Raw genomic sequence first — 22,238 nt, 5'->3', positions numbered from 1 at the left:
AATATGGGTATAATATGGGTATAATATGGGTATAATATGGGTATAATATGGGTATAATATGGGTATAATATGGGTATAATATGGGTAGAGATGTGGCTAATTATATAAAAAAAAAGATAAATTAGGAATAATAATAATAATGAAGAATCAAACCCAAATCAGGTCTGCTGAAGGTTTCCTGGCAGCAGAACAAACCCAAGAGGCTCCTACCTGGGGCAGGTTGTAGACGTGGCCATGATAGATGAGCTCATAGTGGGGTGGGTTGATGTTGCTCTGGTAGATGCAAAAGAGGTTTTCATTTGTCATGTCTGCGAATTAGAGTTTTAAAAGAGGGATTTTTTAAGGGTGCTGATGTGATGCGAGCTGCAAACAGCAGCAGCCCCAGAAAGGCAGTACCTGGTTTATCTGTCGTCCGGATGAAGTACTGGGAAGTGAAGGTTTTGCCGTTGGGATACTTGGGGCTAGGTGGCAGTCTGGAGTCAAGGTAGGTGCAGAAGATGTGCATAAGGATCTGTGCAAACAAACCCAAAGCTCTCTTAAATAGCATGGAAAAGACTGAGGAACAAAGGGCTACAACACAGCAGCTTTCTTCCCATAACCTCAGACATAAGAGCATATATAGGACACATCCTGACGAGGTCTGGTGGAAATAAATGATTTATATTGGATATGAGACTAACATTACTGTAAAGAAAATAACTGTCCAGTGGTTTTTGAGTAAGTTAATGCCAAGGCTTCATGACAAGTGTTTGCATTAATTTCACCTGTGCTCTATCAGGGCTTCTTTTAGAGAATCTTTGGAAGTTTTGCATGTTTGTCCAGACCTACCTCTCCTAGTTATTTTTGGTAAAATACCAAAAATCACCTGTGGATTTCATGGTGTTAATGATCGTTACCACTTCAAGTTGTCCTGCTTGCTGTCTGCTGAGGCAGCCTGAGCTGCTTCCCAGTGAGTCAGCCCCAAATCCTGGTGTGTTTAATTTTCTAATTGTGATGATTACTATTTCAAGACAGATTTTGTTCAGTTTTAGCTTCCACCAGTTCAATCTTGTTATATCTTCAGCAGCAAAGTTGTGAAGCTTTTACCTATAGATCTCTTGGTTCTTCTTCCCAATAACTGAGTATCTATGTAGTGAAAAAAAGTTAATTCTCCTCTTAAATTCCAGCTGGAGAGTGACAGTGCAAAGATTATTTTCCATTCCCTGGATTATTTTGTGCCCTCTGAATTATTTCAGGTGAATTTTCAAGTCACTGGGCATTCTGAAGTGCTCCTCTCCTGACTGTGTTAGTTAGCTGAGCACATTTACAAGTCTGTGCTCGAGTGAAACGCAACCCTGTGGGTTTCTCAAGAAACATTATTCAGTTAAACAGGCATCAGACAGGATGCTCAAGCTGGTCCTTTACCCACTGCAGAAAAAGGGAAATCAGAAGAAGCTGGAAGATTCTTCTTGAGTTAGAAATTGTGAGGTTTGCTTAAGGCAGACCTCTTTTTTAAAAAAATATGGTATGAAAATTGCTCTAATGAGATCTCCACCTGGGAGGCAGTTACCTGTCTGACATCTCAGATGAGTCTGAAGAGGCTGCCCTCAAGCTAAGACATATTTTTGTGATGTGCACCATTTCCAGGCCCATTTGTATCATTCCTCACACTACACTGGGATTATCAGAAGTGAAGCAAACAGGATTTTGACTTTTTTTTTGCTGCCACCCACAAAACTGATGCCGAAAAAAACAGCTTTAGGAAGTTCTGAGTGCTTTGAACACTTACAGCGCAGTCGGTGGGCAAGTCAGCATCCCATTTACGGCCTTTGAAATCTCCTCCTCTGTTCCATCGGAAGGAGCTCATGCACCCTCCCTCTGAGAGCTCTGAAAACAACAACATTTATTCAGCTCCTGGGGGTGGAAGGTGCAAGAAAGACGTATTTTGCACTACCTTTGAGAACCCCACACCTCAGTGTGCATTTTCGATGCACCATATAGGCCGGATTCAACCACTGGAATGCCTATAAATATTAAATATACTTAGAGGTGCTGCGTTTATGAGGTTATTTTTTATTTGTAATTAACAAAGGGATGGAAGTGATGGGAGATCTGGCACCACCACTGCTTGCAGCTAAGTGAAACGCTTCCAAGGGCGGAAGGGGAGCACGTACCTTTGATCCGTTCCACCAAGTACTCCTGGTTTGGTGTGAAATCCAAATACTGCACGATAGTGTTCAGGGTGGGAATGGCTGCAGCTTTAACAAGCGCTGCCTGTTTCAGGCTGCTGATGCTGGCTTCTGCGTGCAAGGTGTTAATAAATGCACTGTTACAAAGAGGACCTGGCTTCTTTGGTCTAATTGTTTATTACTAAGCTTAGAGCTAAAGTTCACGTCCTAGGCAGTGCCCCGACTGCTCATTTCCCATCCCCGTGAAGCGCTTGCTGTCTCCCTTACACCATGGAATAAAAACCCTGGACAGGCACAAAAGACTTAACTGAAAGGTGTGCGTTGCATAAGGAAAGAAAAACAGATAGAGTGTAAAAGGGAAGAATGAAAATCCATTTTAAAGAGCAGCAAGAGAACAGGAAGGTGCAGAAGAAGAGGCCAGGAAGGGGTCAGCTCTTCACAGGGATCCTAACGGATGCAGATCTCAAGGGGAGACAACAAATCAGTCCCCTCATTCCCCCAAAAAAGACCCTGTGTTTAAATGCAGGGAATTGCTCCCTGCTCTTGGGGAAGGGGCCATGCGTGGGATCTGCCAACGGAAGGGGCTCCTTCAGAGCTGGACTGGGAAATTGCAGCTACAATCCCCGCTCAGATTGTCCTCCCAACCCTGTCTACCACTACAAATATCCACTATGAAGAGCTTCAATATACAGGATTAATGGCCTGAGAGAACAGAAATATTCTAGGTTAAGATAAATAAAGAAAAAAAAAACCTTTCCAGGGCTGTGGGTTTAATAGTATTCCACTTACAACGACACCTCTCTGTTCTTAACAGTATTTGTTTAGGGTGTATCAGAACTAAGTTTTCGTAAAACATTTTGTGGCCTAACTGCTTTAGGACAAAGAAGCAGGTCACAACTCAAGGAAGTAACAGCAATTATTTTTTTCTTTTTTTTTTTTTTTTTTTTTTCTCCAGAAAATAGCTGATATTTAAGGAGACATTTGGAAAAGCACACATAAAACAGACAGTGATTGCTGAGAGGTAGCTTTCCTTGCAACATGTTATAGTTTTCTTGCAGTTTAAGATACAATAAAGATGCTAACTGGAACCTTTAACTCTCCAGGAATAAATGCAGAGAAAACTAAGAGGTTTATGCACTTTATACTATCAGAGCACCAGCACCTTCACCAGGATTCCCATCAACCTTAGGAATAACCCTTCCCAGATAATAAATTGCAACCCCACAGCTCCTCCTGTGCTCCCACCTCCAATCTGCATTTCTGGGTACCCCATTCTTCGCAGCTGGGTGCTCACAGACTCGATCTCTTGCACAAGTGGTACTAAAATTGTGTCGTTAATCCACTACAAAAGAGAAATGCAAACATTAAAATGGCAAGAAGCAACGAGAAGCTCACGAACCTGGTACAGTACAGACATTTTACATCTCAAAAACCTTTACTTCCCACTCCACTCCTTAACAAACACAAAAAAACCACCTGCAATTGTATTTCCTTTGCTACAGTGGCTCCTGCTCCTAAGACTAAAAATGTTCTTTTTGTTTTATTTATTTATTACGCTTCTCATGACTGTCAGAGAAAGCTACTGTGCTGACAATTTCCATGCTTTACTTGAACCCAGGAGAATAAGCTTGAAAATCACGAGAAAAAAAAAAAAAGCAGTTCAGAAATACAAGTTGCAGAAAAAAAAAAAAAAATCAGTCTTATCACATCCACCGTGTGTTTAGATGCATTTGTCTCCACTCAAAGGTAGGTGAACAAGTGTAAAGTTTTCAGAATACAAAACAGCCAGGGCATAAGTTTAAGTTGAAAATTTTCTTACTACTTCTTGGTTACCAGCAGGCTGCTTTAACCTCCGTGTCCAAGTCCACCCTCCTTCCCGGTAGACTCAAAGATGGATTTTTTTTGAGAGATGAAGCACTTCTCTATACGTCCATACCCGTTCTAACAAGAACAGGCAGTCTATAGGGACAGGACTTACACTTCTGAACCGGGCAGTCCAGGTATCCATGTGATCAAGCTGGCGCCGATTCACAATCACTCTTGCCCAAACCTACAGAAAAACACGTGATTACTATATTACTATATTACTATATTACTATATTACTATATTACTATATTACTATATTACTATACTGGAGCAACTTGAGAGAAAACCAAAGGAGTTTTTAGGGCCTAAGACTTTTTCTGAGCCCAACAAGAACCCGTAACACAAGCTGCATTTATTAGGTTAGGGGATGAAATGAAGAAATGGATCAAATTTAATTAAAGCTACCTTAATATTCCTTTGAATCAAGACTTATTCCAGTCACAAGTGTAAAGCAGCAAGTTTTACGTACTTCAGTTATTTGACTATGTTAAATACAGGCCAGTTTCCAGGCATTTTTTTAGGTCCCAAGGTTATTTTACCCACAGAATGGTTCAAGAAGCAACTCGAGTTTAACTTGTAATGTCTGTCTTATTTAATATTACTCTGTAATCTGAGATAACTTTAGAGAAAACACTTCTGAAGAGTTGGCCGCAATGACAGCAGGGTTTCCTGCTTCCCACTGTGGCTCACACAGTCAGCATCACATCATTATATAAAGACCACAAAGCAAGAAAGGCTCAGATTCTTGTAGCAGCCACATTTCTATCTAAATACAGGTAACCTGCTCTCCGAGGCAGAAATCACTTTCCAATTCCAATCCAGAATGTGAAATACACCCCTCCAGTGACAAAGAGTCTTTAGAAACTGCATGAAGAAGGTTAAATGCTCAGGGATTTCACTCCCCTCTTTCTAATGTGGTTGATGGAGCTCATGGCCAACCCTTTGGATGGGGCTCCGTGTTTGAGGGCTCCTTTGGTGCTGAACTTACCTCCTCTGCAGCCTGTGGAGAGCTCAGATGAGCCTCATCCTTGTGGGTGGATGGAGCGAGGGGCCTGCAAGCCAGCTGATACTGGAACTTCCTCAGCACCTGCGCTTGCTCCACAAGGGAACGGCTGTAGTTCCAGAAGGTCGGGCTGTTGGATGGAGAGCTGGAATCAGAATTCGCTGAAACGACATTAAAGTCATGCACAATTATCACGCAACAGGGAAGGCAACAGCTCCATAAATTAAATTTTGATTGGAGAGACGTGCTCGTTAATTATCATGAGTACTTACAACTAAGTCTATCTGCATAAAGATGAAATCGGTGCTTTTGTCAATATGGCACAGTCCCTTCCTAGGACAAAAACTACCTGCTGAGAATTCTGCCACCTTTATCTGAATGGATTTCTCCACAAAATAACCCTCTCAGCAAGCTCATAAAGTCGTTCATCTTATCACAGTCCAAAACAGCTGACAAATGCTACGGATAAAACCTATCCGTACAGCTTTCCATTACACATATGCATTTGGCCAGGAACAGCAGCATATTTCTATCCAGTACAAGGCCATGGAGCAGAATCTTCTTAAGCTCCTGAGTGAGGGATGTGTAGAAATTACCAAATTCTGCCTCCTCTCTTAATTACTGGCTTTTTTACAACCTTTACTAGGTTGAAAAATGACTAGAACACGTGTGAGTTAGTCTGACTTCCAAGCATTTCAGCAGCTCGCTGTCTTTGCTGGAATCCTTCCCAGCTTTTCTCACCCACAAAACCAACTCTCCAATAAAACCCACATCCTCTCCTTGCCCAGCAAGTGAGCAAAGGGATTTATTTACCCATCTGAAGTCTTTGCTGTTTCTCTTCTTCGCTTCGAAGGTATTTCTGTAGTGACTTGAGGTCTGTAATTTCATCGTCGGGACTCATGCGGGAATTATACCGGATTGGCGTGGAGCGGTAGCGGGACCTCAGGCCGCTTTCCACTGGTCCAACACTTGCTGGATATGGGGAACCCGATGGAGAAGAGCTGAAGCTGGAAAACTTGGGGGAACAGAAGCCAACACTTGTGTCATATGCAGGTAAGAGTTCCACTTTGATTTATAAACTACACGAATTGATTGACTCAATGCATTGATATATTGCTTGATTTATAAACTACATGAATTAACTGACTCAACACATTGATTTATTGCTCTGCTGATTGCTTCTACAAGACCTAGTCTGTTTTTTGGGATGGTGGGGTTTTTTTGCTATTTTGTATTTACATTTTCATCTCTTGTGTTTGCTTTTGTCTGAAACAAACTAACTCCTGTAAAATGAGTAAATCAGCACTGGGGAAAGGATGAATCCTGACAAGATAAAACTGCCAAGGGAGCAAACATTTGTCAGGCACCTCCACGAACTTCTGGCACAACACAAGAACACGAGAAGGGAATTCAAAGCTCTCTGTCGGAGCCGTCGCAGTCCTCACCTTGCTGTAGCTGCTGCTGGGCGAGTAGCTCAAAGCACTGCTGTAAGAAGCATTGCTGCTCGACAGCGCCTGCAGCTGAGGGCTGTAGCCTGCGACACAGCCCGAGGCAAACTTGGGGCTGGCCCGGAGGGGACGCGTCGGGCTGTAACTCAGCACGTTTTGACCCTGCATGGCAGGGGAAGGAGTGGAAGAAGGGACCTTTTTTGCTGATAGCTCGTGTGCTGGAGCTATTTGTACTGCTGCAAGAAGTGGAAAGACATCATTAGTACCAGAGATGCAGCAGCCTCAAATTCCCCTTGTTCCTTTTAAATGCACAGAAGAACATAGCATTTTCTTAAGGAAATTCAGTGAGGCTAAAGCCTTATCTCCAGTTCCGCGGATATGTCACAAATTCCTTATCCAGCTTCCCTGCCCTTTATCCTCTATCCTCTCCTATTTTAATGGCTTCCTTCCTCTTCAGTTCTCCCCTCAATCCTGCCCCAAATTAACATTTCTATCCTGAAACTGCTGCTGTTAATTCATCTTACTGCTGTTTTCAGATAAAGTAGCTGGGAATTTCACTTTGCAAAGATACCAGCTTAAAAGAACAGGGGAAAATAGGCATTTCCAACACCTACCTGCATTCTGCATGCCTAGGAGGATCTGCTGCCTGCGAGTCATGACTAGGGTAGTCGGTGCCATTGTGTATTTGAAATACAACCAAAAATCAAACAAGGCATTCAAAGTGAACAGGGATGCAAGTGCGAGCTCTGGAAGAAAGATTTTATCATGTTAGATGTCATAAGCATTAGTAAAAATAAGTCATTTGAGAAAAAAAAAAAAAAAAAGGTTTATAAATACACACAAAAAGGTTATTTTAAGTGCTACCAACAACTGTCATCTGAGGATGGAGATTCACCTTTTTATGCAAGAACCAGTAGAGAAAAATTTCCTCTCTGTAATAAAATTAATCTGTATGTCCAGAACTCCTCTAATTCCCATAGGATAAAGAGGGATAAAATAAAATAAAGTTCTAGTATCCCTTTTCTTTTTTTTTTTTTTTTTTTTAAGAAGAAAGCTGCCTTTTAAGCAACTTTCCCAGCAAGAAAACAAAAGCATGAAATACTCCCTCCTCCCCAAAACTCATTTATGGCCAGGGACAACTCACCAATATACCAGAGTAGCCAGCAGGAGATGTTGTAGTACGAACTTAGAAGTTTTCCAGTCCTGAAAAGGGAAAAAATAAAACCCGAAAAAGTTACCAATTTGCAACAATTGTGTTCTGGGGAATACTGAGGTCTCTACAAAGCAGGATGCTTTACGCAACGGAGTCAGATTAATAATCAACATACATGTCTGTATAGATCATCCCCGCAACGGAGATGTTAAGGAGCCCCCAGGCCCAGACCACCTTCCGCTCTTCAGCCTCCCTCCTCATCTTCATGGTCTTGTCAATGAGGGAAGCTGCTGAAATCTGCTCGGCCGCCATGACCTGCGAAGGGAAGGAGAAAAAAATGGAAGGTTTGGACACAGCAAGAGTCTCCCTTAGCACAAGACGCGAGAAAAATACAATAACCCAAAATAAACGGTATAGCAGGACACCACCTTTAGGAGTTCTAAGTACCGATTCAAAAATGGGGTTAAAAAAATAAAATCAGTTCTTTTTGCCAGCAAAATCCCTCTTACAAAGCCTGTAAACACTATCTCCCTTTACAATGAGGGCACATCTGGTTTCTTCCATAGGCTACAAGGCCTGATACTGAGCCCACCTGGTGAATAATGGTACTTTACAAAGGGAAATAAAAGGAAAAAAAATAAAGGGGGGTGGAAGGGGAAGAAAAAAAAGGTAAAAGAGGGTGGAAGGAAAAAGAATAAAAGAGAGGGGGAAAGATATGAGTAAGAGTGGGGGGAAAAACAGAAAGAAAAAAATAAAAAGGGAGAAAAAATAAAAAGGAAAAATAGAAGAAAAAAAGATAAATAATTTAAAAAAAAAAAAGGAGAGAAAATGGGAAAAAAATAGAAATTCCGGCCTCCCGCCGCCCCCAGGCCCACCCCTCCCCACACGCCCCCCGGCGCACACAGGCCGCCCCACACGGTGCTGGGCTCCCCACACACGCAAGGGCCGCACCAAGGAGGCGCCGCCAGGCCGGGGCGGCCCCGCTCGGAACCGGGGGACGGCCCCGCTCCGCGGCCGCCCGGGACCCCCGCCCGCGCCCCCTTCCCGCCGCACCGCCCTCACCGGCCGCCGCGCCCGCGCCAACGGGCCCGTCGCGCGGGCGTGACGTCACCGGGGCAGCGCCGGGCGCCCGTTGCCACGGGCGACGCCGCGTTTGGGCGGGAAGCGGCGGCGCCGCCATATTGGCGGCTGAGGCACCTCTACCTAACGAAAGCCCCGCAGCATCTCAAGAGGCGATCTGCCGTTTGCAGAGCGATATTTATCGGTTCTCCGCCCTGCTGGCGGTTCAGGCACACGCGGGAATGGTGCTTGGGCTGCCGCAGCATGGAAGCTGATTCCATGTGTTATTCCTCCCTGCAGAGTTGCATGTGGGATGCACAGAGTAATAAAAATACTGTTGGTTGGAGAAAAGGAGGAGAGAAAAAAGAAAGCAGTCAACTCTATAAGCATAGGCCAATGGAGAGCTTTGGCTGCTCTGAAGAACGTCTTGACTTTACCTTGTTTCCTAAGCATGAGGGTAAAAACAAGAAAAGCCAAAAATGGAGACAACATGGCAGGAACGTCACAAGCTAAACTTGTTTCCACACAGCTTGTCTGAGAGGGGACAAATCCCACCTGCCGTCCCCTCATGTGGGAGGCCCCATCCCATGGCCATCGTGGCCTCTCGAATATGGAGAAGGGCAGCTCTTCATGGGATCAGGACCCCAGAGCCAGTGGTTTCCATGGCTCCATGGCCGCATTCCAGCATTTCCGCGGTTCCCAGAGGTTGTCCCTGTCACAGAGCGTTCCCCGAACCCCCAGGCTCCATGGGATTCCCTTTCCTCCCTTTTTGGCAGTGTTTTTGGACAAACCAACCCTTGCTTTCCAATGCTGAGCAGAAAGCAGATGAGAAGAAGTATGAGAAGGACGAGGAAGAGGTGTGGGCGGCCACAGGGAAAATCTTGCTCTGTTCCCTGATCGGCATCTTGACTCTCTGTCTTGTGTGCCGCGCGTGCGCTCAAGTAAGATAATATTTTATTTGTGTTTTGTGCTGACACCTGGTGGCCCTTAGCAAAAACCTTAGCGTGGCCCTCATAAGAAACTCTCAACCTCAGAAGTTGCTCTTATACCGTTACTTTTATTATTTCTAAACATTATAAGCTCATGGGTTGATTTTGCCATTGGTTTCAATGAGTCTTTCCTGTTAAGGTTTAAGGGATTGCTCCTTCTCCATCCTGTCTTTATCACTTAAATATAATCAATGTGCTTGGGGTACCAAAAAGGCAAAGATGTTACCTGATGCAGGAGCATGAGGCTCTGGAAAGCTGGAGATCTCTGGAAAGCTGAAGATTTGCTGAAAATCTCAGTGTTTGATAAGTAGCTCCATCGTGGTTAGTGGTGTCATGTTGGTGTAGAGCTGTGGGTGCCCCTGGGGTGCCAAAATGAGGAGTGCGATCCTAAAATGATGCTAGTGGTGGCTCCAAACAGTGAGCAACACACTGAAATCCCAACTCATTCCTTACTCGGGGCATTCCTAAGGAGCCTGGGCGATTAGGGACACGTAAATCATCCTTTACTTCCCGAAAATAATAGTTGGAACACCAATAATGTGTAATGAGTTGTGTGGAAGGGATTTGTGTGGGATTAACACCCCTAGTTCAGGAGATGAGTTGCCGATGGAACCTCTTGCCGTCTCAGCGCTACGAGTTGAGCCCAAAATGGTTAGGAAAGAAATATTTCTGCTTTCCCGTGAGAAAAGAGCAGGATTTCTGTGCAGTGTTACCTCATTGGAAGTCGTGGCAGAAATGGGGGTGACTTGAGCGCTCCCCTCAGGGCAACAGCACCTGGCATGGCTCCCGCTGCTATCGCTGCCTAGGGATTAGCCTTGTTTCCCAAGGCCACTCCAACCACGTCTTTCACTCGCCCTGTTAGAACCAGCATTGGGCGTTATCGCCCTGGCTATCGAGAACATAATGATTATACAGTCGCTCTGACTAATAACATCTGCGTCGTGTGCCTTTCTCTGAAACAGGTTCTCCGAAAAAGCCGAGAGAAAAGATTATCTTCTGACAAAAGTGCTAGCGATTCGAAAGGTAAATACAGGTTTTATAAGGTTATGCGTAGGGCTCAAAGAAATGGAGCAGAAATCGCCATGTCAGAGCGCAGGAGAAGCCACAGAACTGCCAAGAGGGCAGAGGAGATGGGCAAAGCAGCAGGAGCGCAAGGAAAGCTCAGTTGGGTGTTGGTCTTTCCCCTTTCCAGTCTTTCCCCCCCTTAAAATTCCTTTTCTGGCAGCCTGGTGAGTTGTCTGGAGAGGACAGGAGATAATTTGAGGCACGTTTGGTTCTACAGGATCCTTGTAGGTCACTTGTTGCTGTGGCACGATGGTCCCTCCATGACTCACTGCCTAATACCACGTCCTCTTGGGACTGTGCGTAATGTCCCCCACCCTGCCTGCCTCCATGGCCATGGGAGCACTTAACTGCAGTGACAGCCTCATGTGGGTCCTCCACCCTCCTAGCAGCCACTCCTTGGCCCAAGTGCTGCTCTTAAGCGGAGGCCCTTGGCCCTGACCTTTGTGTGAGCTGCTGTGTGCTTATGGCTCACTCGATCTCATAGCTCCTGGCCTCACCAGCGGGACCTCCTGGCTCGACTTTGGACCTGCCTTGTGCCTGCTGACTTGCCTGGTGAGCTGGACTGGCCCTAGTTAGTGTCACCAGACCTGCTCTTGGTTGGGTCCTGTGGGGCTGTGGGGCTTGGTGCTGAGGTCTCTGCCTGCCTTGCTGTCGCCTTGGGCTCCTGGCTTGCACTGGGCTGCACTTGCTGCTCCTTGTCTTGCTGGGGCTGTTCTGGGCACGTGCAGGACCGTGGATTTACCCTGTGGTCTAAGTCTGACCTCCAAAGCCTACAGGGCCTTATGGTCAACGTGCAATGGAGGTGACTGCCCTGAGGACTTCTGTAACCCTCCCTGCAACCATATCCCCTAACCCCTTCTGTGGGGATTAGCAGAGGGCACAAGGTGCTGAGGTTAAACCTGCTTCCCATGTCAGTGGGTGGAGGCCCCAGATGAGACAGGTCAGGGCAATCAGAACCTGTTGCTGCTCTCTGGGCACCGACACGTCTGGCAGCCTCTGAATCCTTGAGGGATGAAGCGTGAGTGATGAAGCAAGCGCTAATTTTGCTCTAAACTAGGTCCCTCCTTCCTTTAAAAGAAGGGATCAACAGGAGGTTATGGGCAGTCTATAAATTCTTTACAAATCTGACTCATTTTGAGGGTGCTGGAGACTCCATATTCCCCAAAGACTGGAATAGGTTAAATCTCCTAGACCATATTTATTTGGAAGTCTAGTTGGGAAAGGACACGGAGCCCATTTTTTGGCCTGTGTTCCCAGCCTTGCCCTTGTGGGGGACATTTGCTGCAGTGTCACAGCTCGTTTATTAGAGGTGCTGGGTGTCCCTGGCTATTTCTGCACCGTGGAGGAGCCTCTTTGTGGTACTTCCTACCAGAAGCAGTTGCAGGTGGGAGATGAAGAATTTCCCTGCAAATCCCCAGGCCTGAGTATCACAGGCTCTCCACGGAGTGCACCCAAGTCACACCCACTGATAGCTCATTTTTTTTTACGTGCCAAAACAAGCAGAAAAGACTGAGTTGGAGATGAGTGGGTTACAAGAAGCCCCTGCCTTCAGTGTGGGCTGGAAGGGGCTCCTCAGGAAGGTGCTGACGAAGGTTTGTAGAGCAATATGGGTGAGGTCTTCCTTAATTAGTGGCTTCCTCCGAGGGTTGCCAGCCTTCCTCCCCTAGGTTTTCCAGGGTGCTGGTGGTGAAGGTGTGGCTCCCAGGAAGCCAAGCCAGAAGCTGATTACGGCATGGTAGCGATTCCCATCTCCAATGACAGCTCCTAGGAATCCCGTCTGTTTGTCTTACAGCTGGTTCAGCACCTGGCTGTCCCCCAGTACCTTTTTTTTTTGTTTTTAGTGGTATTTTTTTTAGTATCCAACAGCTCTATGACTCTACCCTTCCTTTTGGGACAATTGCAGCTGGGCACTCCCAGGAAAAGAGGCAGGAGAGACGATTCCCAAAGCGCAGCCATGAAATCGCCTCTCACCGATGCTCCCCGGACATGGAGAGCGCCGACGAAAATCTCTGGGCATCTGTATGGAAGGAGAATGAGGCCGAGCCCGTCCTCCCCGCAGCAGGATGTAGGCAGAGAGCAGCACCAGAGCAGAGAGACACAGGGAGCTACTGGATCAGGGAGCAGCCCTGCCCTCATTGCAAAGCCGAGAGGACCAGGCAGTGGCTGTCCCAGCACTTTTTTAAACCCCTCTCACCTCCCTCTGCGTCAGACGCTTCACTGGAAGAGGATTTCTACCAAGCAATCAATCCATAACGGGCTTTCATGGGAATTTTATTGCAGCATTATTTTGCCTTGGAGCCCTGGAAAGGCTGGCTGGATCTCTATGAAACTCCAGCAACAGAGCATTGGGGGTGACACTATAAGTCAATAATAATAATAAAAAACCCCACTAAATTAAACCATCTAATTTCTGCCCAAAAGTGTGCAATTTATACCTAAGAGTGTACTTATAGCATTCCTTAGGCACAGTCTGTAAAATGCAACTTGTTCTGCAGTGGGCAGGACTCAGAACTCGTTCTTCAACATAAGTCACTCAATTAATCGATTATTTTAGCCAGTGTGAGATTTTTTCCTGTTGGCTGCCTCACTAGAAGAAGAAGTGGACTACTAGAAGTGTGGAGTAAGCAAAATATTGGCATGGGAAAACACATGGCCAAGAGTCTCCTGGCAGAGCAACCCTGCACCCCAATGAGAGTCAAAAGGTTGTCAGTTTGACTCTCATTTTCCTCTGCCTAGTAAAAAATCCGCCAAGGAGCTTTGTGGGCAAAGCTCTGAAAGCACCTTCTGTGCTTAGCTATAAATGTGTCAGTGGAAAAATATTTTGAGGTATTGAGTTCCAGCTCGCTATCTACTGATTGCTTGGAAAGCTTTGATACAGGTGTGAACTCGGTCACATGGCACTCAGATATGTTTGACCTGCAGAGAGGTTTCCTAACAAGCCCTCTATAAATTCGCCTTTGCTAGATGGATCTGCCGTTGCCATCAAACATGAAGCTGATTTGGGTCTTCAGTGCCCTCTTCGGGGCTTCCTTGTGCCTGGAAACGTTTGTTGGGTGAGTTGTACGTCTGTAGAGGACCTTTCTTTTCAAGGCTGTTTTCAGTCACTCCTTTCTTTGGTATCTACGAAATCAGTTCGGGGTATCTTTTCACAACTCACTTGTCTCCAAAATAGGTTAAATTGGCTCTTTTTTGCATCTCAAATCACGTAGAGGTGAAGAGAATCTGGCTATGCAGTTCTACCAAAAAGTATTTCAGTCCTAATACTGCACTAAATCATACAATGTAATTAAGTCACCAGGAAGTTGGTGGCTTTGCTAGTTTGATTTGAATGAATCCTCCTCTTCAGCTTGATCTGGGTTTTCCATGGAGGTGGGTCTGGTTGCAGAGCTAAATTCATCTTACACTTTCTGATCTTGAAGGTCTTTTCCAAGCATAATGATTCTATGATTAAGTTCACGTTCACCCAAGGCTTTTTTTGAGGTTCTGGTAGAGTTAGGGAGCATCCTCCAAAGCCTCGAGCTTGAACCTTCCCAAAAAGCTTGAATATTCATCCCAACAGATCTTGTCCAGCAAATGCCAGGAAATCACAACCTGTCTTCACATCCAAACAGGGGGCTGGTGTTTGAGATTCAGGGTTTAAATTCTTTCTCTCACACCTGTAAATGTTTTGAGTTATGAGTAATCCCAAAAGATAAGAGGGAAGCTCATTTGGAGCTTTCATGTTCCACATGATTTTATCGGTGGCCAGGAAAGAAATTCAGGAGTCCCACCAGGACTTCTACGTATGCTGTTTTTGTGATTTTCTGTGTTTTCTGGGGTATCACTCCATAGAGTTTTATTTCCACTTCTGCTTCTAATACATGTGCCTGAAAGATCACTCAAAATATTGTGCAGAATTACTGCAGAGAAACCCAAGATCCTAGAACAAAACTTCCCATAAAAGTCAGACTCCGTGCACAGTTCTGCCTCAATAAATGTTGCTCCTTTCAGTGCTGAGGTTTCACAAACCTCGGGCTTCAATCATTATTCAAGTGAAGCATTAGGAGCTTCTCGTTATTAGGAATAGGCTGCCCAGGGAGGTTGTGGAGTCTCCTTCTCTGGAGATCTTCCAAACCCTCTTGGATGTGACTGGGTGCCCTGTACTCTGGGTGTCCCTGCTGGAGCAGGGGCTGGACTGGATGACGCCTAGAGGTCCCTTCAACCTCAACCATCCTGGGATTCTTCTTATTTCATAGAAGCGTTGGTTGGAAAGCGCCTCTGGAGCTCTTTAGTCCAGCCTCCTGTTCACAGCAGGACTTGGAGCTGTTGCCCCTCGTTGTTACCATTTGCCCCTACCAAGAACTCTCCTTTTCTAACTCCCCTTCTAAAAAGCAAAAGGTCTAGTGTGAGTTAATCACTGAGGTTCCCTCTGCAACCAGTGGAGGAAGGTCCTTAGAGAAGATGATTCATTCCAGCCGTCCATCCAGAATGGTACAAACCACCCTCTGATGGTATCAGCTTCTGGTGACAGAGGGAGGTTAGTCAACAGTCTTTGCATTAAACATGGGTTAGCATTAAATATGGGTGAAGCCCATATCTAAGTGTCTGCTCTTCATTTTGTATAAACTTCTTCATTTTATATATAAAATACTCCCAAAACATTCCAGCATTTGTGAACTGAACACATTTTTTCCAAGTTGCCAACAAAAATAAATAGGTTCAAGACCCATCTTTTTACCCAAATAAAAACTCAGCCACTTGATGATATTTTGTCTCCAACGAAACCTTAGGGAGAGCCATGGAACAAGTCACTGAGCTGAGGCCCACGTAGCTGGTGGGACCTGCAGGTTGCGAGTTGAACCTTTGGGTAGCACAAAGCCAAGTGCATTGGAGAGGTCTATACTCATTGCATCAAAGTGACTCTTCTCCAGATCCATAATCCATGATCTCAATAACACGCTGGTTCAGCAAGGTCCTTGCTCAAAACTCTTTCTGAAGACTTACTGATTTGCTGCAGACACCAGGTTCTCCGAATCAAAGCAAGCAACGAGGAACAGATTCAACAACTGCACCTTCTGGAAACGCTGGAACATCTCCAGGTAAGTTACTACCACAGAGACACTTGTTAACGGTCCAGACTCTGGGTTCATCGTGTTGGGAAGGTTTTCCCAATAACACTGCTGTAAATAAATGGTTATCAAAGGAGCTGATGTCAGAGCTACAAGTTCTGGCACCAGGCAGGAGTGGCCACATTCACATTCTCTCTTCTCTGGGCTTATAGTCGCATTTGAACTGGTCTGCTCTAAACCTTAGGACCAAAGCTCTTGTTTTTAAGATGGGGACACTAATATTTCTGTGTTTGACTCCAAGAACAGTGGGAGGAATTTATTAGAGACTATACCGTATTGAAAGCACACCATAAAATCCTAGCTATTAGAGCTTTTATTGCCATTACAGAGAGTTTTAGTTATAATTACCTTTAAAATGATTGATTTGAGTAATATATAAACCAGCCTCTTAAAAGCCATATCACAGGAGGAACAAAAGCAGTGTTTCACATTACCTAATATTGAAATATGGAATTTCTCTTGAAATTACGACTGGCAAAAAGGAAAACAGTAAAATAATCATAATAGAAGACCAAAAGCTCCTCTTGCTTATATAAATGAAGCTCTAAAATCCATGAAAACACCATTTTTGACCCCCTAACTCCCATATGTTTCTTTCTTTGTCAAGTTGAGCACATTAACCAGTATAAAATCGAGGTGAGGCCAAGCTGCAGAGGGGAGCGTGCCATTAGCACAGCACAGATGCTGCTGGAGTTGTTAAATTTGGGAGAAATGAGTGTTTATAGAGCTCTGGCGAAGCTGTTGGCGGAGCCCACCTTCTCACAGCAAATCCATTTTTCTTTCCAGCTGGATTTCTGGTTAAGACCCTCTACCCCGGCTCTCCCTGTGGATGTCCGGATCCCCTTTCACAGCCAGCAAGCTGTCAAAGTCTTCCTGGAGTCCAACAACATTGAGTACTCTATCCTCATTGAAGACCTGCAGGTAGACGGTGCTGTGGACATGGCAATTAACTCCTAAATCCAGTGGAAACAATTAAGAGTCCATGATCTTTATTACTTAATCCAAGCATTCTGCTTTCTCTTCCCTTGCTTTTGTAGAACATGGATTAAGTCACCGTTTCCCTAGAGATGGTCTGTGAACCACTGATGCCCTAGGAAGCTGGGGAGATGACTCTGTGGATGCTCTTTGCAACCACGCTGAGCAGTGATTAAACTCATTAGCTCCATAGGGCTATTCTGATAAGTGAAATTTCACATGATTTTTTTTTTGCCATCAGAAGTTTGGGAATCACTGCAGGAAGTTTCCTGTAATTCAGCAAATTGTGCTAAGCATCAGAACCCCGAAGAACTGTACAGCAGAGTGTGAGGGCCAGAACCACACTCCTGGGCACTAATCTGGTGTTGTTGCATGAGCTGTAACTCCAAGCTGGCATCTAAAGATTAACTCAGCAGAAACTGCCATTTTTTCAAGCTTTCCGGTACTGATCTTGTTTATTTTAACAAATGTTTAATATTTAAACATTTAAAAAGATCATACCAGTGATCTTGCCTTCTTCGCTACACCCGTGGCCGGCAGAAAGAGGAGTTTGCTCTGTAGCCGTGTGAGGTTGGGACCATGTCCAGAGCCAGGACACAGCAGCACCGTCCCATTATCCGCAGGGAACATTGGGTGAGCAGTCTGCCAAGTAAGCAGGGAGCAAGCGGGCTTCCCTCTGTGTTTCCATGACTTGTTTTAGGTTGTACTGGATGAAGAAAAGCAAGATATGGCCCTCAGCCAACAACGGGAGCGCAGCAGCAGCACTTTCAACTATGGAACTTACCATTCTTTAGCTGCGGTGAGTAACGTGAACCCAACTTTTGGGGAGCATGATTCTTGTTTCTGGATTGTTTTTCCCACGCTCTCCTCAATTAAATCCGATGTTAGGATCTGAAATTCCTGTCTGGCTGCATTTGGCACCTGATTTTGTTTTTTTGTGGTCAGCACAGTGGGACAACCCTCTCCCTCACAGAGAGAGGGAGCAGGGAACTGGTCGTAGGGTGAGCAGGGGCTTTGGAGAGGCCTTACTAACACAGGCAGAAGGGAAGAATAAAGTGGATTGCACTGGATTTCATCAGATCCTACAGCTGTTCAGGGCAGCACAAAATGTAGATGGAATATAAGTGTCATCCTGACCTTTAATTTTAGATTTATGAAGAACTGGATAATCTCGCACACGAGTATAGCAGCATTGTCAGCAAACTCACGATTGGGGAATCCTATGAAAAGCGGCCTCTGTATGTGCTCAAGGTATGGTTCCTGTATATACAGCGTATTTAAGAGTGTATATGAGTGTGCACGTATATATGTGTGTGTGTATTCATATAAAATATGTATGAGTATATACTACTGTACTATTGTTCTCAATTGTATTATATTAGAGAGAAAATTCAGTCCAAATCAGCCCCGTCTATACGGCCTACTTGACTAAGAGGGGTCAGGAAGAGCTTAATGAATTTCTGTTTTATTTGGCAGTTCAGCACTGGAGGAACGAACCGTCCTGCGATCTGGATCGACGCTGGGATCCATTCCCGAGAGTGGGTCACCCAAGCAAGCGCCATGTGGATAGCTAGAAAGGTCACTTCAGCAGCCATTCGTTTGCCTTCTGTCTTGGGAATGCCCTTGGCTGTTGCAGTCTATATCTACCACATCTATACGTACTTAATCTGGGTCTGCTGCCTCTGCTTCACACATCTTATAATGCAGCTGACTCCAGACAGGACACGGCAACTATTAAGATACAAGGTTGAAATATTGCAACAGCAGGGAGAGGTTTAGGCAGGCAAAATGTCACAGTCCAAGTGGAATTGTTGAGGATGCAAGACTGATAACTTTGTGAGTGACTGAGGAGGTTGAAAAAATTAAGATAAGTTTGAGAAAATTAGCATTGGTTTGCTAATACTCGGTCTGCAGACACAGAGGGCAAAAATGCTAAAAATTTCCAGCTCAATTCAAATGAGCATTTAAATTTTGCTGAAAATGAGGAAGCCACCAGAGAAGTGCAGTCTCATTCTAGATTCCCAAGCTGGACTAATTCATCTCAATCCTAGTTTGAGCTTTGGTGCGTTCTCGGGGACTTGCAGGAGAACATTTTGTTGCCCTCTTCCATTAAATTCCTGTCTTCTGAATAAAATAGAACAGATTCCCTGCTCTCCCCGAGCCCCAGGTTTAACAAGGAACGATTACTGCCTGCAGATAATTAATGCCTCTTGTTTGCCTACCCAAAAAGCCAGACTTGCCCCTGTCCTCAGCCACGAGAGCATGAGCAAGGGGGGAGGACAAAGCTGATTGTTACCATGTGCCCTGTTTCTCTCTGCTTAGATTGCTTCTGACTACGGCAGCGATCCGTCCATCACCTCTCTGCTGAACAAAATGGACATTTTCCTGCTGGCAGTCACCAACCCTGATGGATACGAATTCACTCACACCAAAGTGAGTAAGCACTCTGCTTCCCAGCTCCTTCGGGAAGCTCTCATGCTCTTCCTAGCTGACAATAAATGTGAGGGGAGCAGGTTTCCACAAGGCCATCTATTAATGGTTTAATAAGGCAATGCAAAAGCATCGGGCAGCCGAAGACACTGGTTGCTTGTCTAATCCATCATTTTTTCTTCACTGTAAATTTGCCAGCCCTTTGATTGTCTCCATGGGCGCATCTGGGCAGTGAGTCCATGAGAAGTAATCCTCAGCTTGCATCCAGGATCATTTCCTGGGGAATGGAAACTGCCTCTGGGTAGCAGGGGCAATGCAAGGCCCGAGCTTTGCTCCTTTGCAAAGCCACAGTGTTGCTCTCTTTCAGAATCGCATGTGGCGCAAGACACGCTCCAAGAATCAAGGCAGTCTGTGCATTGGAGTTGATCCAAACAGGAACTGGGATGCAGGTTTTGGAGGTAGGAACACAGTTTTGGGGTTCTGGCTGTCACTAAGAAGAAAGTTCCCTTTGCTCTTGAATGCTGTTACATCCTATTAAATGGGAACGGCAAACTCCTGCAGTGATTCAGAAAGCAAATGCTCAAATATAACAGTAGTTGCCTTTTATAAAGGTGATTTCTTATTGACCAGTTGCCAAAGAGCTGAAGATGAGACAAGTAACCTGTACTTTCTAGCAATAAATCTCTCCAGGATCCATGCTCTATCACTGCTGTCATATATCAGCATCCAAGGCTTTGCTGAAGACCTTGGAATTATCCAAATTTGTGTTGTCCTTCCCTGAACACCGGTTCTTGCTTCTGTACCAACAGGTCCTGGAGCCAGCAGTAATCCCTGCTCTGACTCTTACCGCGGGCCCAGCGCCAACTCGGAGGTGGAAGTCAGATCCGTCGTAGATTTTATTAAGAATCATGGAAACGTCGTGGCCTTCCTCACCCTCCACAGTTACTCTCAGCTCCTCATGTACCCCTACGGCTACAAATGCACTAAACCAGCAGACTATGCAGAGCTGGTGAGACACATTGACTCCACTGCATCTCCCTCTGTCCTTCCAGCTGGCTTTCCATGCTTGAGTATTCGAGTGAGATAACTTGGTAAAAGGCCTGAATTTGGCCATCCAATCCATATGTTTGCCATACATCCACGCGTTTGCCATTCCCACTCACTGTCAGCCCTGTTCCCTCATCCCAGGCTGGCCCACATTTCCTTCTTTAGCCTAAACGGCAGCACCTGCATCTGGATTAATGTCTTTGAGGGGATATGAATCATATCATCATAGGACAACTTTGGTCTGGAGGTCCCTGCACCAGCTCTGTGCAGGCCAGCTTTGAAGTCAGAGCCAGCAAACCTAGATAAGGCTGCTCAGAGCCTGGTACATCTGAATACTGAATATTCCCAAAGATCCCTCAATTTATTCGGGCCCATTCCAAAGCTTCCCATGCTTGTGGGGATTTCCTTTATCCTAATATCTCTGTGGAATCTCCTGTGGGGCAGATTGTTTGTTGCCCCTTATCCTTCTTCTAAATGCCTCCAAGAAAACTCTAGATCCATTTTTTTCCTATACCTACCCGTTGTGTAGTTGACGTGAACACAAAGCTGAGTGTGGAGCAGTTTAAAGTCTCTGACTGCCTGGAGGTTCTCTTGCATCTTCTGAACTATTGATAAGACACTGGTTGAGATGAAACACCGGGTGATTTGATAAGGGAGCTTTCATACTAATTTGCCTGTTGTGTCTCTCCCTGGTTTTGCAGTGAGTGAAAATAGGTTGTAAACCTCTCAGGGAGGTTGGAGACTTCCCTAAACAGGGCTGAGGGTGCTGAAATCCAGACATTTTGTGTCATTAAGCATGGCTGCTTTCTGACTCCATCTTCTCCTCTCCAGGATAGCGTGGGCAAAGCTGCTGCCAATTCCATCCGTTCCCTGTATGGCACCACCTTTAAAGTGGGGAGCATTTGCTCCACTATCTGTGAGTATTTCACCATTTAGAGCTTTATGGGTTATCCCAAGGAAAAAAAAAAAAGGACACTCTGGTCTTCCCCAAGGTCTTTGACCCACCAAGTCCCCCTTGGAAGTAGTGCTGCTTCAGCAGAGCAGCACCCCCAGTCAGATACTGCCAGCTCAGTGTTCACACTAAAGCCTAGTCCTTGTTTCCCTCACAAATATTCACAGAATCCCAGGATGGCTGAGGCTGGAAGGGACCCCCAGGGCTCCCCCAGCGCAGCCCCTGCTCCAGCAGGGACACCCAGAGCACGGGGCACCCGGGCGCATCCCGGCGCGCTGGCAGATCTGCAGAGCAGGAGCCTCCGCAGCCTCCCTGGGCAGCCTGGGCCAGGGCTCGGGCACCCTCCCACCAAACAAGTTCCTCCTCACGGCCACGTGGAGCTGCCTGCGCTGCAGCTTGGCCCCAGGGCCCCTTGGCCTGCCACTGGCCACCACCCACAAGAGCTCGGCCCTTCCTCCCTCCATCCTCCCCTCGGCTGCTTGCACACACTGACCAGGTCCCCTCTCGGCCTCCTCCAGGCCCTTCCTCATCCTTGCTGCTCTATTACCACCATAAAGCTCTCTCCTGGAGAGCATCCTCTCAATGTCACAAGCCCCAAAGCAGGAATCTTTCCTTGCACATGGCCCCATCCTGAGAAATTCCCAGCACTTTCAGCACCAACTGGCACTGGTAGCTGGGAATGCTGCATGGAAGCGTAACCCAGACCAACCCTCCATGCCTCTCTTGGGGCTTTTTCTCCCTTTCTCTTTCAGACCAAGCCAGTGGAGGCAGCATTGACTGGAGCTACGATTACGGCATCAAATACTCCTTTGCCTTTGAGCTGCGGGACACTGGTAATTACGGCTTCCTCCTGCCCGCAAGCCAAATCATCCCAACGGCGGAGGAGACCTGGCTGGGCCTGAAGACCATCATGGAGCACGTGCGAGACAATCCATACTAGAAGTCAGGATGGGAATCAGCTGTCTAAATTCTCT

At 45.9% G+C, this 22,238-nt stretch overlaps 2 protein-coding genes and 1 long non-coding RNA gene across 5 annotated transcripts in view; 2 read left to right on the top strand and 1 right to left on the bottom strand.

Moving 5' to 3' along the window:
- Positions 1-8,618, bottom strand: part of TMEM209 (transmembrane protein 209) — a 10,318-nt gene extending 1,700 nt beyond the window's left edge. The window contains exons 1-13 of one of the 3 annotated variants that reach the window (XM_026044323.1): positions 8,591-8,618; positions 7,815-7,954; positions 7,631-7,689; positions 7,101-7,232; positions 6,484-6,722; positions 5,852-6,053; positions 5,024-5,199; positions 4,147-4,218; positions 3,414-3,510; positions 2,154-2,276; positions 1,769-1,866; positions 397-511; positions 211-308 (exon numbers count right to left, since the gene is read on the bottom strand). In XM_026044323.1, coding sequence (XP_025900108.1) covers positions 211-308; positions 397-511; positions 1,769-1,866; positions 2,154-2,276; positions 3,414-3,510; positions 4,147-4,218; positions 5,024-5,199; positions 5,852-6,053; positions 6,484-6,722; positions 7,101-7,232; positions 7,631-7,689; positions 7,815-7,951 — 1,548 coding nt within the window. In that variant the 5' untranslated portion in view covers positions 7,952-7,954; positions 8,591-8,618. Of the gene's footprint in view, positions 1-210; positions 309-396; positions 512-1,768; positions 1,867-2,153; positions 2,280-3,413; positions 3,511-4,146; positions 4,219-5,023; positions 5,200-5,851; positions 6,054-6,483; positions 6,723-7,100; positions 7,233-7,630; positions 7,690-7,814; positions 7,955-8,590 lie in introns of all 3 variants that reach the window. The other 2 variants (XM_026044324.1, XM_026044322.1) reach the window with 2 other exon arrangements.
- Positions 8,619-9,540: 922 nt separating this feature from the next.
- Positions 9,541-12,695, top strand: LOC112951626. Its single transcript, XR_003250255.1, has 3 exons — positions 9,541-9,639; positions 10,650-10,710; positions 12,656-12,695. It is a non-coding gene; the product is annotated as an uncharacterized LOC112951626 (long non-coding RNA).
- Positions 12,696-13,735: 1,040 nt separating this feature from the next.
- Positions 13,736-22,228, top strand: LOC112951602 (carboxypeptidase A2-like). The gene is made up of 11 exons (XM_026044305.1): positions 13,736-13,805; positions 15,749-15,830; positions 16,647-16,781; positions 17,536-17,634; positions 17,985-18,086; positions 18,312-18,413; positions 19,158-19,268; positions 19,633-19,723; positions 20,075-20,274; positions 21,144-21,228; positions 22,017-22,228. The coding sequence occupies exons 1-11, from the start codon at positions 13,741-13,743 to the stop codon at positions 22,202-22,204; spliced, it is 1,260 nt and encodes a 419-aa protein (XP_025900090.1). The 5' UTR covers positions 13,736-13,740; the 3' UTR covers positions 22,205-22,228.
- The last annotated feature ends 10 nt before the right edge of the window (positions 22,229-22,238 follow it).

The sequence above is a fragment of the Nothoprocta perdicaria genome, unplaced genomic scaffold (assembly GCF_003342845.1).
Source record: "Nothoprocta perdicaria isolate Ctin4 unplaced genomic scaffold, notPer1 scaffold_359, whole genome shotgun sequence".
Taxonomy (NCBI): Eukaryota; Metazoa; Chordata; class Aves; order Tinamiformes; family Tinamidae; genus Nothoprocta; species Nothoprocta perdicaria.
This window is presented reverse-complemented; position numbering and strand designations above follow the sequence as displayed.

Coding starts and splice junctions, on each gene's coding strand:
- LOC112951602 (XM_026044305.1), top strand. CDS start 13,741: ATGAAGCTGATTTGGGTCTTCAGTGCCCTCTTCGGGGCTTCCTTGTGC. Junction 19,269..19,632: donor ACGAATTCACTCACACCAAA/GTGAGTAAGCAC, acceptor GCTCTCTTTCAG/AATCGCATGTGGCGCAAGAC. Junction 20,275..21,143: donor CAGCAGACTATGCAGAGCTG/GTGAGACACATT, acceptor TCTCCTCTCCAG/GATAGCGTGGGCAAAGCTGC.